We start from the raw sequence: 18968 nt of genomic DNA on the forward strand, positions 1-18968 counted from the left end.
CAAAGACTTAATTGTTTTCAACTTCAAAAATATGCTAAGAATTAACTTCACTGTTAATAAAATCTATTTTGTATATTTTTAAAATATATTTTGTCCAAGATTTTTTTTGCCATATGGGTTGTAAAATTAGAAATGTGCTTGCCCCTGATAAACATTTTGAAATATATGTTGATATAAAACTAAATATATTTTTAAAATAAAAAATATATTTAATTAAGCTTAACTTTCTGTAAAATGTATTTAGGATATATTTAAAACATATTTTTTGGCCAGAAAATGGGTTACAAGCACCTTAATTCGATTTTCCTTAACAAACCAGGGTTTCCCGCAGCACTTTTCAGTTTGGGCGGCCCACCTAAGCTGGGATACCCTACCACCTTAAATAGGTCGTCCAAAAAAAAAATTCCACGAATCGCCACATGGCCGAAATGAGAGAAAGACATGGTCTGTCACTGTCTAAAGGATAACTAGCCTGTTGATAAAACATTTAATTCATTAATAATCTAGTATGTGTTCATTTTCTGTCATAGTTTCTTCAAAATTGAGTTATATTTGATTGTTTTAAATAAAAATATTTTTATCATGACGCATACGCCCCGCCCCTTTGATTGCCACACCCCCGGCCCGCCCACCTGCACAACCCTACCACCTAACTAACAAATTTTCTGCTGAAACCCTGCAAACCTTAACTTAATGTCAACATACGTTACAGATTCATTACATCTGGCAACAAAAACTGAAAATCCTTTCAAACTGATCTTTATTTTTTATTTTTTATATGGCAAGTCAATACATACATACATACATACATATATATACAGGCAAAGCAAACAGTTCAAGGGTTGCCAACTCGTTACAAAAAAATGTTTAGAATTGGCCCATATGGAGCGTAGAAATATAAAATATATATAACACTATTAAACTAGCAGCATATAACCAGAAAAGATGCCTCGCATTACATAAAAATGCACAGAATGTTTTAATGCACAGAATATTATGCATTGTGTTACATATACAGTGGTACACGAGGTGGGGATGGGAACAGAGAGGGTTAATTTTCACAGCCCTCCTTCGGTATCTCTGTGTAACTGAGTCGGGCCCCTGAGGTTCTTCAGGGCCACAGTAAGATTGTAATTGAGCCCTTGTGTTGATGTCCTTATTATCTCTTTATTTAAATCTCCTTAAAGCTCACAAGCTACTGTAACTACTGAACTATAGGCTTTAATTTCATATTGCACGTTCTCCAACTTTTGGGGTTGGCTATGGGTGTTTTGCAGGAAAACTGCAAAGTGATTTAGAAACAAAAGTGAAGATTTATGATCTATTAAGATGGGTGAAAGTTTAAGAAATAATTCTGGAATACATAAATTATACGATTGAGTGAATGTCACAAAGGCATAATGTCATCCAAGTCATAATTCACTCCAAAATGAAATGATTTTAGGCTGTACAGGCTCTCACAGTATTAACGCTTGTAGTTCTTTTTAACTAAAGTCACAAAAATCTTAAACAGTTAAAATTGTTAGATAACTACAAAATTATTTGGCTTAAAAACACATAATAAAAACATAACTATAATACATGAGAAATGTGAAATGTGTAGTAACAAATTATATTTAATGTTATAAGTGATTGTGCACTGGGAAGACTTGATACTGCTGAATTTTTTGAATATTAAAATATAATGTGCGTGTGTCACTTTAAAACACTTTTTACGTTTTACGTTAGTTTTGTTACCCGGATGTGAACAAACAGCGAGGCAGGAGCGATGCTTGTGCCGTCTTTAGAAAGGAGATGTATGTGACGATATCCTGTAGGAACAAAACAAATGCACAATATTTCCAGCAGCTCATATTTTTTATGAAAGGCTTCAGAAAGGCATTCGTCGCCATACCTGGCTGAATGCAGGTAAAAGGGAGCGTGAATTGGCCCACGAAGTCATTCTTCGATGTTTTGTCGTAATCTTCCACGACAAACCTTACCAGAGCGAGCTCAGGCACGTGAATGTTAAACTGGAGATTGTCATACCATACTGGATTAAAACCTGCACACACAAATAAAAAAGTTATATGAATATTAGTGCAGTGGAAATACTGACGCTAATCTTTATTTAAAATAATTTTTTAAAACATTTGTGTAATTTTTATGTATTTATTATTTGATTTGCGAAACTTTCAGCTCAGCTAAGAGCTTAACTAGCATCTGGTTTAGTAAATTATATATGAAAAATGTTATATTGTTATATTGGCTGAAATGCCAAGATGTGCCACAGTGACCTCAATAGATAATTTTTAAGTAAAAACCATTAGTTTCACAACAACACTAAAAAAACTATTATGTTTAGTCTCTGAAATGCAACCAGATCTCTGTTTTAACTACGTCTAGACTTTCTCAGTCTAGACTCAACTCCAACCTATAAGTTTTAACTGACCGTTGTTGTCGATGTATCTGGTTTCCTGCTTGGCCTGGTCCATCGATACGCCGTAAATTTCCACCCGAACGAGGGGGTCAACAATCGAACCCTCTTTGATATTCACTTTAGGAAGTTGCTGGCCACTGATTACCTGAGAAAAAGACACAAAACATGCACTTATAACAAATAAGGATGTTGTAGATGCAAACCTTGATGTTTTCCGTACCTGTATGGACAAACTGATTGGTTGGTATCCTTCTTGGTTTTGTGGGTTTTCTGGGTCAAACCTCTTATCTGTCTTGCACATAAATGTCGGTTTCAGCACGTAGCCACAGCACCCGTTTTGACTGAACAAGCCATCATTAAGATCCATCTCCACCCCTGCGGTCTGAAAGTTTAGAGCAACTAGAACAGAAAGGAAAATTTGAAATATAAAATAGTCTGGGTCAGCTGGTTTGCCAGCCAAACTGGTGTTTAACCCTAACTGGTCCTTATACCCTTGTAAAACCATCAAACCAGAACAGCCAAGCCTATGGAAGGTAAGGCCAGAAAACAACCTAGTTTAGGACATTTTTCAACAGAAAAGAAAGCGGTCCAAAACCTTACACGGGTAACTATCTGAACCAGAATCTTATGAATTAGCCAAATCCTTCAAGAAGTCTCAGGTAGACTTACCAATTTGGCACCCTGCATTCCACATGTCCTGTGGGTTGAAGTTCGACGAGTCAGTTCTCAGGCCGCTGGGGTAAACCCGAGTTAACTGACGAGCGTTATGAAGAACGAACTCTGCTCCTGTAAAAAACACAATATCGCAATTGAATTCTCCAAAAATAATTGATGAGCTATGAGCAGTCAGAATCACATTTCCCTTACCTGCTTCTCGTATGTGTTTCTTTGCTTTGGACTCTGTGAAGGAGGAGATCTCGTAAAACTTGGAGTGTATTCGAGAATGTTTAAAGCCGCTAAAGTGGACACTCTTGCAGTATACCACACAGTCAGAAAGCTCCTTAGACAGACCCTGTTTGGATTTCTAAACAGAACAAAAGAAATTCTCAGTTTCATTTCCTGTTGCTAAAAAGGTTTGCTAGTCTTAGCTGGCCGCCATGCTGGTTCCCACTGGTCTGTTATGATGATTTTAAAGGTATACTGGCTTACTTGTTAGTAAAGTGACATGATTGTCAAGTATGGTAGCCCATACACACTGCAAGTTGTGAACATACACACTATCACTGTAGTGCCCGGGGAGAAATTGGGAATAAGGTACCTTGCTCAAGTGCAGCTCAGTTGCAAGACTTTAACCGGAAACCTTCAGGTTTCAAGCCTGACTCTCTAGGAATTAATCCATGACTGCTTAGCTGGTCAGTCTTTGAGACCAGCTGGCTGAACACCAACCAGGGTTGGAGTTGGGCTAGGCTAAAGGGAAATCAAGACCGCTGTCCAACTTACAAGTATTACACCAAAATTACCATCTGCGAGATTACAGTGTTGCTTCTACTTGTATAATTAAGTAATTGGGTGCAAAACAATGATTAACCAGATTAAACAATGTGGTTTTACTACAGTCATTTAGTTCAGCTACCCAAACCATTGAACCCAGGGATGATAAAGCTGTGCGCGACAGGCAACCATTGGGTAATGAGGCCAGGTATCCACCTGGCTTCATCTTACACTCCCAACTGTTAGGTTTTCTCTTGCCAACCTGCTGTGCCACTTTAATATGATATTCAGACGGTTGGTAACCAAACCTACAAGGGTTAAATCTTCATTCCCAACTTTTGGGACTATCCCTGTTGTAGGGTTTCAGTAAGGATAAAAGTATCCTCTAAATGTCTGTTTTGTCAATAGCCTAAGCAGTGCAAGTTAAAAGTTAAACCTCCATGCCAGACTTTGCCGGTTGATAAGTCAATGAGATGACTCGATCTTGGAAGCCTAGAGGGGTGCTCCCTGACTGCATCTAACCAAAGTTCAAAGAATCAAGTGTCTCATGAATCAAGTGTCTCGGTGCCAGCTTGCGCAAATGGCCTATCACATGGCAGAAGACAACAGAGGATAAGTCATTTCTTTCTTATCTAGCTCTCTCTTTATTTCTCTACCTTGTGTTGTCTTTCTTGCGGTCTTGTTGCCTTAATTATTATCTGGCACATTCCATAAATTTGGCAAATCTTGGTGTCCCATGACTTTTCTTAAAGCATTTGAGGCACAATTCACAGGACTTTAGTTGTAGTCTTATTACTTACAACTACTAAGAACTGTAGTATTATCTTATACCCATGTTCTTTAATCTGAAAAGAAAAGGTGGTAGTTCACATAAAATGCACTACTTGGGCAAGTGCCCTCAATCTACAGTATTTCTCCTTATGTCAAGTATTTCCTCTCAACAAACCCCAAACTGTTCATAGATCTTAGACAGCAGATTCCGCTTACAGTTATTCAGTTTCACCCTATCAATCTTTCAAAAGCGGATAATCCACACATTTTCAGTGGGCATCAAGTGCCAAAGTATTTTTGCTAGCTTACTGTACATGAGAAGGATCAGTTCCAATTCAGGGGGAACCTTACAATTTGTTTCCTCTAAAGTTGGCACATTGTAGTAAATCTATTTAATTATATTTGAATCTTGCAGTGGCAGGCAGAGCAAAACTGTTGCTTGAGGTAGGAAAAGAGTTTGTTCTGTATTCTGTACTCTGTACTGTAGCTAACTAATTGTGCAAATGTCATAGGTTTGATTCCCAGAAGGCACACCTACTGATATACCTTGCATGTCCTAAGTCCCACTGGATAAAAGCCTCTATCAATTATGTTGTTGCTTATCCAAATGGGGGAATTACTGAACATCTCCCCTGGATCTTATTAGGATCTTGGTCAAGGACATAATTCTGGATAATCCTCACTTGCATCTTAACCACTTGAATAAACCACTAGTCGGTTGACCCGACCATCATTTAAGACATGACAACACAAGCAAACCAAGAGTGTATTGAGTCCCAGTTGGAAAATGCAGTTTTTGGGTTTGTTAATATTTTGGGTTTGTTCAGTCAGGTTATTAGTAGATCATCTTAGATCTGCAACAAACTAGCTACTAGCTGATCTAACCAGCTTCAAAATGTTTTTACAATCCTTGACCAGCCAGTAACCAATGACCAGGGACAGACCGGCTAGATATGATGTAGACTGATCTTCCAATGGGGCTCAAAATGATAAGGACAAAGTTGTTTAAATGTAAATATCACAGTACCTTGCTCCTATGCCTTATGCTGTCGTTGCGATGATGCTCGTCATCAATTTCAACAGCTTCCTCCTCCTCGCTCACCTCTCCCGTCAAAGGGTCGCCCACCAGCCCATTCATTTTATCCTCTAATCCTCCTATCTTCTTTCCTTTCAACAAAATCTTCCCTTTCAGGTCCTACACACATATGGAGAGGAATCACAATCATCTGTACCCATTAACGAATGCCTTCAGCCATCATTCAAGTAATGCAGTAAACCTGTACTCTCAACACATGACAACATATTTGGACACACACTAAAGAAAGCTTCTGATTAAGAGAAATGTGTAAGCAAGAACATTTAAGAACCTGCTTTCATAATTGTTGAAAAGACTAGGATGTTTGCATAGGGCTTCTTAACTAGACTTTAATAGTCAACCAGCTTCACCAGTAAACCATGCTAAAAAAACAAGTGGAAAATGGCTATGCTGGTCCACCAGCTACTGTAGATCAGCATTAACCAACATAAACCAGTCACGGCCTCATTGGAAATTTACGCAGGACTAAGTTGGTCATTTCGGCATGGTTGAGCATGTCTGGTGGGGGCATATTATTGTTTGCTTAAATAATTCAGCGTTGTTGGGTCGCACAGACAAAGATCATATGGCAGCCGCGCAGGTGAAATGACGGGGAAAGTGAACATATCCTGAAGAGGCCATCATACTCTGAACTGATTTATGTCCGGTCACATGGTGGAAACTTTAGGGTCATTGGTGTGGACTCTTCCATATGAATAACTCAAGTGAAGTTGACTTGTTAAGTGCCTGTTAAACTGACTGCATGCATCCATGCTCACCTCTGGGGATGGGAGGCTGATAGGAGTCTTTCCATCTAAGGTGCTTGTCAGCAGCTGGTCTCCAAGGATCTGGGTGAGGTGCTGGGCCATGACTTTCTGCTGCTCTACACTGCAGTGGTTCTCAATGGACAGGATAACGGGGTACTGTGATGTCTGCAGAGGGGAGAGTGTATGTGTGTGAATAAGTGATGGAGAGAAATTAAAGACACAACAGCGGTCAATTTGCTGCCAGGGAGGGGTCGACTGCCCCAGATAATTTTACACACACACACACACACTCAAAAGGGCATAATGCCTAGGTTTAAAGCAAACCCATGCCCCAATCTGTGACACACAGAGACGTAACCTTAAACAGCACTTGTTTTAAGAGAAAGAAAGACGATGATTGTGCAAAACATTGCAATTGCTCATTATGGTAGAATAATGTTTCTTAATGAGTTATTATTATTACCTTTATTTATTAGGGCCCGAGCACCGAGGAGCAGGCCAGAATGGCCTGCACCGTAGGTGCGAAGCCCTATTGTTTTTGCTCGGATTTATTATTAGGGCTCGAGCACCGAGGAGCAGGCCAGAATGGCCTGCACCGTAGGTGCGAAGCCCTATTGTTTTTGCTCGGATTATTATTTTTATTATTATTTTTTTTTTTTTTTTTATTTTTTTTAACACTTTTGGACTTTTTGGGTGCCTTAACATACTCGAAAACTCTTGTAATTTGGCACAGACGTCAGAGTCGTCCGTCATCGCAGAAATCCAAAGGCTGGAACACGGGCGTGGCACGGGGGCTCTATAGCGCCCCCTGTATTGCAAAAAAAAACATTGATGCACAGATCGGGCAAAAATGTGCGCACATGTACGAGAGTTGGTACGCATATAGATCTCATCGACCCGAACAACTTTCGCCCTCTAACATTTAAGCTCCGCCCAACAGGAAGTCGGCTATTTTGGTTTGTTTAAAAAATGCATGCATTGAACTTTTAAATACTCCTCCTAGTGGATTCATGGGATTGACACCAAACGTGGTGAACATGATGTCAAGACATTGGACTTGCTAAATTGCGAAGGGATTTTTGATATCTCGAACGGTTCTGCCATGGCGAGGCGACAAATTTATGGCGAATTCAGAGAAACAGGAAGTGTCTAATATCTAAGGCAAAAAATGTCTTATTGTGATGACACGCGGGGTGTTTGTTCGTCTGAAGATTCCGATCGCATCGATGTGCCTATTGTGAGTCTCGTGTATAGCGCCACCACCAGGCGCCAGGAAGTGTGTCAGTCATAAAGGTGGATTTTTTTGACAGTATCATGCGATGTTCTTTTAAATACTCCTCCTAGGATTTTCATGCGATTGACACGAGAAGTGGTCAACATGATGCCAAGACATTGTAGATGATAAATTGCGAAGGGATTTTTGATATCTCAAACGCTGTTCCCATGGCAACCTGTCAAACTTTATTTTCATTTTAAAGGCATATTTAAGCCTTTTAGTTGTCGCCGATGTTCTTTTAAATACTCCTTCTAGAATATTTATGCGATTGACTCCAGAAGTGATGTACATGATGCTGAGACATTGTAGATGATAAATTGCGAAGGGATTTTTGATATCTCAAACGCTGTTCCCATGGCAACGCGTCAAACTTTATTTTCATTTTAAAGGCATATTTAAGCCTTTCAGTTGACGCCGATGTTCTTTTAAATACTCCTTCTAGAATAATCATGCAATTGACACCAAAAGTGGTCAACATGAAGCCGAGATATTGTAGATGATAAATTGCGAAGGGATTTTTGATATCTCAAACGCTGTTCCCATGGCAACGCGTCAAACTTTATTTTCATTTTAAAGGCATATTTAAGCCTTTCAGTTGACGCCGATGTTCTTTTAAATACTCCTTCTAGAATAATCATGCAATTGACACCAAAAGTGGTCAACATGAAGCCGAGATATTGTAGATGATAAATTGCGAAGGGATTTTTGATATTTCAAACGCTGTTCCCATGGCAACGCGTCAAAGTTTACTTTCATTTTAAAGGCATATTTAAGCCTTTCAGTTGACGCCGATGTTCCTTTTTAATACTCCTTCTAGGATATTCATGCGATTGACTCCAGAAGTGGTCAACATGATGCTGAGGCATAGTAGATGATAAATTGCGAAGGGATTTTTGATATCTTGAACGCTGTTCCCATGGCAACGCAGCAAACTTTACTTTTATTTCAGGCATATTTAAGGCTCTTGGCGTGATTAGATTAACCTTAAAGTTGGCACACACATCAGAGTTGTCGGCTGTTAAGTGTGCACAAAAAGGTCAGATATAGGCGTGTCTCTTAAGTGGCTCACTAGTGCCCCTGTTTGTCTAAAATGTGGGGTTTCTTTTAGCTACAGTCCCCAAATGGCTCAGTAACAACATTAAATAGCCCACTGATATTTACCCACTTGATGCCCTTGCCCACCGTGCATCGTTTTCTCGGACGCACCGTGTAGCGGTAAAAAAACGTGCGAGGGCCCGCCATTGCTGCTTGCAGCTATATTTTTTATTATTATTTTTTTTTTTTTTTTATTTTTTTTAACACTTTTGGACATTTTGGGGGCCTTAACATACTCGAAAACTCTTGAAAATTGGCACAGACGTCAGAGTCGTCCGTCATCGCAGAAATCCAAAGGCTGGAACACGGGCGTGGCACGGGGGCTCTGTAGCGCCCCCTGTAATGCAAAAAAAAACATTGATGCACAGATCGGGCAAAAATGTACGCACATGTACGAGACTTGGTACGCTTATAGATCGCATTGACCCGAACAACTTTCGCCCTCTAACATTTAAGCTCCGCCCAACAGGAAGTCGGCTATTTTGGATTGTTTAAAAAATGCATGCGGTGAACTTTTATATACTCCTCCCAGGGGATTCATGCGATTGACACCAAACGTGGTGATCATGATGCCGAGACATTGGACTTGCTAAATTGCGAAGGGATTTTTGATATCTCGAACGGTTCCGCCATGGCGAGGCGACAAAGTTGTGGTGAAATCAGAGAAACAGGAAGTGTCTAATATCTAGGGCAAAAAATGTTTTATTGTAATGACACGCGGGGTGTTTGTTCGTCTGAAGATTCCGATCGCATCGATGTGCCTATTGTGACTCCCGGGTATAGCGCCACCACCAGGCGCCAGGAAGTGTGTCAGTCACAAAGGTGGATTTTTTTTACAGTTCCATGCAATGTTCTTTTAAATACTCCTCCTAGAATGTTTATGCGATTGACACCAAAAGTGGTCAACATGATGTTGAGACATTGTAGATGATAAATTGCGAAGGGATTTTTGATATCTCGAACGCTGTTCCCATGGCAATGCGTCAAACTTTACTTTCATTTTAAAGGCTTAGTTTTAGCCTTTCAGTTGACGCCGATGTTCTTTTAAATACTCCTTCTAGAATATTCATGACATTGACACCAAAAGCGGTCAACATGATGCCGAGACATAGTAGATGATAAATTGCGAAGGGATTTTTGATATCTCCAACGCTGTTCCCATGGCAACGCGTCAAACTTTACTTTCATTTTAAAGGTTTATTTTAGCCTTTCAGTTGACGCCGATGTTCTTTTAAATACTCCTTCTAGAATATTCATGAGATTGACACCAGAAGCGGTCAACATGAAGCCGAGACATAGTAGATGATAAATTGCGAAGGGATTTTTGATATCTCGAACGCTGTTCCCAAGGCAACATGTTAAACTTTTTACTTTCATTTTAAAGGCTTATTTTAGCCTTTCAGTTGACACCGATGTTCTTTTAAATACTCCTTCTAGAATATTCATGAGATTGACACCAGAAGTGGTCAACATGATGCCGAGACATTGTAGATGATAAATTGCGAAGGGATTTTTGATATCTCGAACGCTGTTCCCAAGGCAACGCGTCAAACTTTTTACTTTCATTTTAAAGGCTTATTTAAGCCTTTCAGTTGACGCCAATGTTCTTTTAAATACTCCTTCTAGAATAATCATGCAATTGACACCAAAAGTGGTCAAAATGATGCCGAGACATTGTAGATGATAAATTGCGAAGGGATTTTTGATATCTCAAACGCTGTTCCCATGGCAACGCGTCAAATTTTACTTTCATTTTAAAGGCTTATTTAAGCCTTTGGGTTGACGCCGATGTTCTTTTAAATACTCCTTCTAGAATATTCATGAGATTGACACCAGAAGTGGTCAACATGATGCCGAGACATAGTAGATGATAAATTGCGAAGGTATTTTTGATATCTCGAACGCTGTTCCCATGGCAACGCGTCAAACTTTACATTTATTTCAGGCATATTTAGGACTCTTGGCGTGCTTAGATTAACCTAAAAGTCGGCACAAACATCAGAGTTGTCGGCTGTTCAGAGTGGACAAATAGGTCAGACAAAGGCGTGTCTCTTTAGTGGCTCACTAGCACCCCCGTTTGTCTAAAATGTGGGGTTTTTCTTTTACCTACAGTCCCCAAATGGCTCAGTAACAACATTAAATAGCCCACTGATGTTTACCCACTTGATGCCCTTGCCCGCAGTGCATCGTTTTCTCGGACGCATCGTGTAGCGGTAAAAAAACGTGCGAGGGCCCGCCATTGCTGCTTGCAGCTATATTTTTATGTTTGTTTTTTCTTTCTTTTTCTCTCTTTCTTTTTTCCATTGTTATAATTGAAGACGGAAGCATTTTGTTCGGTTTGTATAAATTCTTTAATAGACTGGGGTGGGGTTCAATAAGTTTTTCTTCTCCCCACTCCATTTCAAGCATAAGTGCTAGTTATTATTATTATTGAGTATTATTCCATTGTTATACTATTTGCTTGAAAAAAATAAATAAATGAAATGAAAATGAAATGAATGGTTTGGCAAGTACCATAGTATTATTATCAAATATGATAACTTCCTCATTATTAGTATATCACTACAACAATTGTATGTTTTTGTGAATGTCTAACTGTGCATTCACACCAGACGCGAATGAGGCGAATAAATCGCGCTTTGCGCGTAGTTGGACGCTTGAACATTTTGAGTTAACTTGCTTCATTCGGTCATGAAATTCAGATGCGAATACGCTCAATTTGCCGGCTTTAGCTTGTAGTCTCAATATGAGTAAAGAGTGTTCTTTTACAATTTACCAGATTGTCCGACCTCCTCACTTTCCTCCAAGCGAGATCCTTTTTATTCCAGTTTCAATAAAAGTACAAAGATGTGTCGTATAGTTACGGGTGTCCACACACAGCGACAATGATTTTGTCCTCGATTGTTGTTTCGTATTTCTGCCTCAGGTCGCTACGTCGTAATCACATCACTACTAGGGCAAGCTCCTGATTGGCAAAATCCTCCAAAGGTCAGATTTTTAAATTCACGCATTATATGCGTCAAACACCTGAATTGCTCAATTCGCGCAACGTCATTCGCACAAATTGCTCAATTCGTGCGACTCGTGCCGCAGGATGTCTAACGCATCTTTGCATTGACTCAACATGTAAATCACTTGTGCTCAACTCTTCATTCGCATCTGGTGTGAACGCACCATAACAGTTCTTCTTTTGAACAAAAATGTCAATCAAATGACAACAAAGCCTGTAGCTCAGGGTTCCCCAAATCTTACCTTGGAGGGCCGGAGCACTGCAGAGTTTAGCTCCAACCCTGATCAAACACACCTGAGCAAGATAATCAAGGTCTTCAAGACCACTAGAAAATCACAGAGGTGGGTAAGTTTGATTAAGGTTGGACCTAAACTCTGTATTGCTCTGGCCCTCAAGGGTAAGATTTGGGGAACCCTGCTGTAGCTCAGGACGTACCTTAAATGCATATTTGCCCAGCACAGAGACCACATCCTTAAAGAAGATCTTTGAGGTGAACGTGTGCCCATGATAGACAACCGGCTCTCCGTTTGGTCCGTCCCAGCAGTCCACCTCCACACATCGGCAACCACGTTTTAGTGCTCTGTGACACAAGTAGATAGTTCAAACATTTAAGCCACTTATAGCTTTAATACAATGTAACTACCAAAACTAATGGGGTCAAACACACACCATTGTTGTTCTTTGAAACAGTGGACAACAATAAAACATGCAATTTGTGGCTTCCAGTGATTTGCACATTGACGTTTTATTGGGTTGTAAAAACGTATACCGAATATAGCCTTCAATGCTGCTTTGTCCCCGGATTTGGTCCTCCAGGAGGTATGTGTTGTGAGAAGAAGATATGAAGTAATGGGAGAGAGGTTGCGTCATGTCCTGGTAGAGGTCCATCTTGGCAGGGTTAAAAATTGAGCCCTCCGTCGAGCTCAGGTATATCAACAATCCGTCGATTGTCATTACATGCAACATTTTAGCTATGGGAATGAAGTTCAGAATGGGTCAAGCAAGAGAACTAGTAAAGATGGTATTGACATGATAAGCAATAGTAATATGATAGTGAAAAGGTACAACTTTAGCTACCCGTGACTGATGGCTCATAGCGTTCGATGAGTTCGACGGCGTACTGCTGTACATCATTCTCATGTAGTTGTTCCTCCCGCAGAAAGTCTTCCAGATCTTGAAGTGTCAGTTTCTGTCCGTCAGCCGAATATTCCTGAAACACTCGCAGGACATCTTCTCGCTGCGTTAACATCTTATAGAAGAGTACAAACTCGTCGTCTTCAAGTGTACCTGACTGAGATTTGTCTGCCATCTGCCAAAATGTTAAAAATGTACAAAAGAGTGTAAACATTGATAAAGACTTCCAAATGAATGCTATGTACACACCAAACGCATAGCATCACGTTGCTCGCTCTAGATTACTCTCGGGGTTTAACTTTGTTTCATGCAAATTTTTTGCTTGTTGAATATTTTCAACTTGTGCGAAGGCGCGTTTTTGAGGCAAATAGTGCGTTTTTTCACGGCAATCCCACCACCCAATTGTGGTTGTGTTCACACACTGCCAACACACATTTATGTCCAAACATTTATGTGGTTGTAAAAGTGGATTTTGCATAATATGTGCCCTTTAAGCTACAACTTAAGCTACAATTAGTTGCTATACGGTTACCGTAAAGAGCCGCAGAGCGTGATGCTCGTTCATGTCCACATTCATCATCTTCAACAGATCTCGGACTTCCTTAAAGTTCATTTGTCCATCCCTGTTTTTGTCTGCTTTTTTAAACCAATCACAGATCCATCTAGATGCAGCACTTAAGAGAAAGCAACACTGATTTGTTTAACGTGACTTACCCAGGTACGTGGACCAACAAACGGTGCTGTCTTATTGTAGGGTTAGGGTTTAATGTGATCTATTCTAGTAGGATGTGTCGGACCTCTATCAACATTACAAAGTAATTTTAGGCTAAGAGCAAGAAAAAGGGGCTTTCTTTAGTGGCGGCTCGTGACTGCTCATCCGAGGGGCGCAAATTCAAAATATGTGTTCGGAGCGTTGTGTGTTGCTCGTGTTTTCAAAATATGTGTTTGTTGCGTTATGTGAACCATGTGCATCATGTGTTTTGTCAAAATAAGTGTCAAAACTGTTTATGATAAAAGAGACGCTCACGTTCACAAAACTCTTACTCGGACCTGAATGTGCGCATCTTGGACCCTTGCTTGGACCTGAATGTGTGCATCTTGGACTCTTGCTTGGACCTGAATGCACGCATCTTGGACCCTTGCTCGGACCTGAATGCGCACGTCACAAAATTCACGCACGTGAATATGCACGTCTTGGACTCTTGCTCGGACCTAAATGTGCGCATCTTGGACTCCTGCTCGGACCTGAATGTGAGCATCTTGGACTCTTGCTTGGACCTGAATGCATGCATCTTGGACTCTTGCTTCGACCTGAATGCACGCATCTTGGACTCTTGCTCGGACCTGAATGCGCACGTCACAAAATTCACGCACGTGAATGTGCGCGTCTTGGACTCTTGCTCGGACCTGAATACGCGCATCTTGGACTCTTGCTCGAACCTAAATGCACGCATCTTGGACTCTTGCTTGGACCTGAATGCGCACATCACAAAATTCACACACGTTACAAAATTCACGCAAGACACTCCCTTAACAGTAAACTCTGAATACGCATGAGATTATGCGAGTATCTGGCAAACGCGAGCGTCTCTTTTATCATAAACCCTTTAGATGCGTCTGCAGCAGGCACTTATTTTGACAAGACACGTGATGCACATAGGATCACTCGACGCGCCGAAAACATATTTTGAAATTACGAACCACACACATGATGGGCTATATAAATTTTGTTATGAACTTCGCATTGAGCGCACTCGAAAAAAGAAGTCACCGGCCGCCACTGGCTTTCTTATAATTTATAATATATTTATCTATAATTTTCCTCTGATTCTAGGCCTATGATTGTTTGATAGTAATGTTGGTCCACAAACCATCTTTTTCAGCATCTTTTTTAAGCAAGTAAATGGGGGCTGTCAGCACTGCTAACCTGGTGTAACCTGGTTATCCTGTAATGCCTTTTACACTGTGTCAGAATAAGATAGACAGGGAGGGAATGATAGACCGGTAGATAAAGAGAAACAGTAAAGGATACTGGTCTAGTTTCTCTCTCTGCCCCATGTTCTCCAGGTTATTGATGAGTTTGCGTATCCCTCTAATCCAAGTTTGAGCCTCTTCGGATGATTCGGCCACCAGGTCTAAGTTGCCACGTCGTCCACGAAACACCAGGGTGAAGCAACGGTCGGGAGGGAACTCGTCGGCGATGCTGAGAAGAACTTCCGATTGGTGCCCTTCTCGTACAGCTTCCACATCACTAACAGAAACTACACAAATACATTTAAATTGACTTTGTTTTATTCAGTAAAGCTCATAATAATGGCTATAAACAAAAGATCAGACTTCACCAACTAAGACCAAGATAAGACCAAAATCTAGACCAAGACCTAACATGAAGATAAAGACTAAATGTGGTCTCAAAAGGTTTCATGTCCAAAAACCCACCTTTATGGAGGATGTCTACCTTACGTACGACTACAGTACTGAATAGTTTTACAAAAATGACTGGACAATGTTTGATTTCTCGTACTTACAGGTGGAGTGAGCGTTTCCAGCTTTCTTGCTCTTGTACCAGATAGTCACGCAGTCTTCTTGTAACCTGAAGTACCGCTGCTTTTTCCATGTCCGAGATTTGATTTTTCTCATCACTGTACCCACGATCATAGACTTCAGGTCATCATCATCTTGGATACCTGATCAGTACGGGGATAAAGAGGATTGAGGAGCGGTCAGACAAAAGGTAACGTACCTGACCCAGTTCCCAATGCATCCAGTAGACCATGTCAATGTAAACAACACCAACATAATAACTTATTGTACATTGGTGCATTACTTACGAACTGTAAACTATGCACACAAACAGACTATCTGCATGAGGACATACCATAGATTTACTATAAACTGTATAGCAATGCATTGTTTATACATCTTTATATGTACAGTAACTTACGTAGGCTCCTTTCTGTAGAAGCCATCTGCTGTTCTGTCATTCTAAAGGCATCTGCTGTTTATTACAAAAAGGTTAAAGAAGTCAAGACATTTCTTAAACATGGGACATAATCATTTTTTTTTACCGCAAAATAAATATAAACCACCAAACCAACATTTTCATCATAAATAATTTTACAAAAAAAAATGCTGGGTTAGTTTCAACCGAGCGTTGGGTCAAACATTACGAGTTGTAATTTAACCTATGTTGGGTTGTTATAGTGACATATCATGTTAACGTATTATAACTCTGGTTCAAATGTTTTAATTATTTCTTATTTTAGATCAAATTACTTAGATAATATAAAATAAAAATTTGCATCAGGAGGCAATAATAATGCATTACACAAACATCCATTCAGCTGATCTCTGGGTCTGGCGGTACCACTTTTAGCAAAGCTTAGCATAATCCATTGAATCTGATTAGACCATTAGCATCTATATTCAATACTCCCTTCTGGCGTAATAATCAAGGACTTTGCTGTTGTACCATGGCTGCAGCAGGCGTAGTGATATTACGCGGCGGCTGAAAGTAGTCCCCTTGGTATCTTTCAATAGCTGGGGACTATTTTCGGCTGCAGCATAATATCATTGCGCCTCCTGCAGCCATGTTACGGCAGCAAAGTCCTTGATTATTACGCCAGAATGAGAGTATAGTTCCTAGCCATATTGGCCTAGAAAATCACAACTTTTAATTTTCCGTCCGTCTTAGTACACAATGTAACTACAAAAGAGTCAAGTTTTAAATTGGAAAAATATCGAAACTCTTTGGTTAGTTTTAAGCGCGATGCTAATGGTCTAATCAGATTCAATGAATTATGCTAAGCTATGCTAAAAGTGGCACCACCAGACCAGGAGATCAGCTGAATGGATTCCAAAATGGTAAAAATCTAATATTTAACGCTAGGGGAGCTGGAAAATGAGCATATTTTTTAAAAAGTTGAGTGTCCCTTTAAGTTTTTTTTATAATATATCGCAACTCCTCACTAGTCAAGAAAGTTAAAATAATTGTAAAGTTGATTGAACTTAAAAATGTAAGTGCAACAAAATTTCTGCCATTGTACTTAAAATAATGCTTGGTTATTTTCAACCCAGAAAGTGACAAACCCAGCCGTTGGAAAAAATTAACACAGAAAGTGTTTATTTTTGACCCAACAATGGGTTAAAACAACTCTGCATTTTGCGTCGAGACAACAAGAACAAGAATAATCCTCTTGGGTTGGGTTCATACCTTTTGAAAATAACCTAGCATTTTTTTGTGGAGTCAATAATAATTTTAACATTTCCTAATAAATAAATAAATTACTTTTTTTTAAATAAAACATATCTGTCAACATTAGTTAATGCATATAGAGTTAACATGAACAGTAAACAAATGTATTTGTATAAACAAAATTTAAGTTGAAAATGTTCAAATATATAAAATATATAAATGTTGAAATATTTTAGGTAAGTTTATAAAACACATATATGTATATATTTAGATGTTACCAATTGAAGTAAGTTTATTTTTTTAAGTAGAGCAGTTTTCACCTTTTACAGTGTATAAACATAGGCCTACTGCATATTTTGTTAATGAATGGATGAACTAATGTTAATGAAAGTGTTACTAATAGTAGTTTGTCAGTCATTTAAAATGTGTCAGTGTCTCCATGTGAGCGTTTAAAGACGTGCGGTAACTACTGGCCTTGTTGCCATGGAGTTGCAGGTTTCACATGAGGCGAGGGCCAGACGTCTGACGTTAAACATGGCGGTCAAAATGATCAACATCACTAATGAGTTATTTACAACATACCATGTTGCGAGAGAGTACAATATAATAGACCTAAAATAATTATAAAATAACATGATAATAATCCTCAAATAATATTAAAAATGACCAAAGGAAGCACACATACTTTGGGTAACTCGGGTTTAAAAGACAATTATGTTTACTTTCTAAACCTTACTTTCTAACATTATTTGTCTTTGTCTCTTAATATATTTTTTTAATGTTCAAGTCACTAAATTTAGCCATAAACAAATGCAAGTTCCAGCATCTGTTCATAAACTTTACTATCATATTACATTTCTCAATTGTACAGTCAAAAAGTCGCACTTACCATATGCAGGCTCATAGTCGGATCTTTTTTTGCACTTTTACCAGAACCACAATTCAGGAGAAGCCGGAGTCATGTGGCCCTGGCCTGAGTGCTGAGGAGCCGATCTGACCGTCCTCCACATCTCGCCACAACACACCTCCCCTATGACGCACAACACACACCCACAGATCCACAACACAGGTCCTATTCTCCTCAAAATGCACTTTCTATCTTTCTTTCTTCTGTTTTTGTCTTCCCACCCCTACAGACTTGTGTTGCCTTTCCCGAATCCTCTATGCAGATACAACAAGGGTATGTCAGTTTTAAGAAGGAAACACAATACTGCGGATTACGTAACGATTTGAGCCTTCAGTGTCACATTCCTTTCGTGTGACAGCTAAGGTTTTATCAGCAGTGGATATTTATATGTAAAATTTGACTATTTTTTCCAGTACACTTAAAAACTGCCGAAACATGTACCCCAGCTGACATTGGGGAAGTAAGGTCCTAAAATGTACCATTTGGTACAGAGATGTATACATTTTGTACCAATATTTATATAATATTAGTATAGTGCACTACTAATAACTAATACTAATAATAATTCAAGTTAAAACAGCCCACACCCGTGTTTTTATGATATTCTTGTTTTTAAAGGGACACTCCACTTTTTTTGAAAATAGGCTTATTTTCCAGCTCCTCTAGAGTTAAACATGTGTTTTTTGACCGTTTTGGAATCCATTCAGCTGATCTCCGGGTCTGGCGCTAGCACTTTTAGCATAGCTTAGCATAATCTATTGAATCTGATTAGACCATTAGCATCCGCTTAAAAATAACCAAAGAGTTTTAATATTTTTCCAATTTAAAACTTTAAATAGACTTTTCTGTAGTTACATCATGTACTAAGAACGACTGAAAATTGCACGA

At 39.4% G+C, this 18968-nt stretch overlaps 1 protein-coding gene across 1 annotated transcript; it reads right to left on the reverse strand.

Moving 5' to 3' along the window:
• Positions 1 to 753: 753 nt before the first annotated feature.
• Positions 754 to 18303, reverse strand: plcd4a (phospholipase C, delta 4a). The gene is made up of 16 exons (XM_065244603.2): positions 18063 to 18303; positions 15923 to 15976; positions 15507 to 15665; positions 15011 to 15239; positions 13511 to 13640; positions 12922 to 13153; positions 12614 to 12815; positions 12280 to 12424; positions 6476 to 6628; positions 5649 to 5816; positions 3287 to 3443; positions 3089 to 3205; positions 2640 to 2818; positions 2432 to 2564; positions 1895 to 2044; positions 754 to 1811 (listed from the first exon to the last, which is right to left on the reverse strand). The coding sequence occupies exons 2-16, from the start codon at positions 15960 to 15962 to the stop codon at positions 1720 to 1722; spliced, it is 2286 nt and encodes a 761-aa protein (XP_065100675.1). The 5' UTR covers positions 15963 to 15976; positions 18063 to 18303; the 3' UTR covers positions 754 to 1719.
• Between the last annotated feature and the right edge of the window lie 665 nt (positions 18304 to 18968).

The sequence above is a fragment of the Paramisgurnus dabryanus genome, chromosome 24 (assembly GCF_030506205.2).
Source record: "Paramisgurnus dabryanus chromosome 24, PD_genome_1.1, whole genome shotgun sequence".
In the NCBI taxonomy this organism is placed as follows: Eukaryota; Metazoa; Chordata; class Actinopteri; order Cypriniformes; family Cobitidae; genus Paramisgurnus; species Paramisgurnus dabryanus.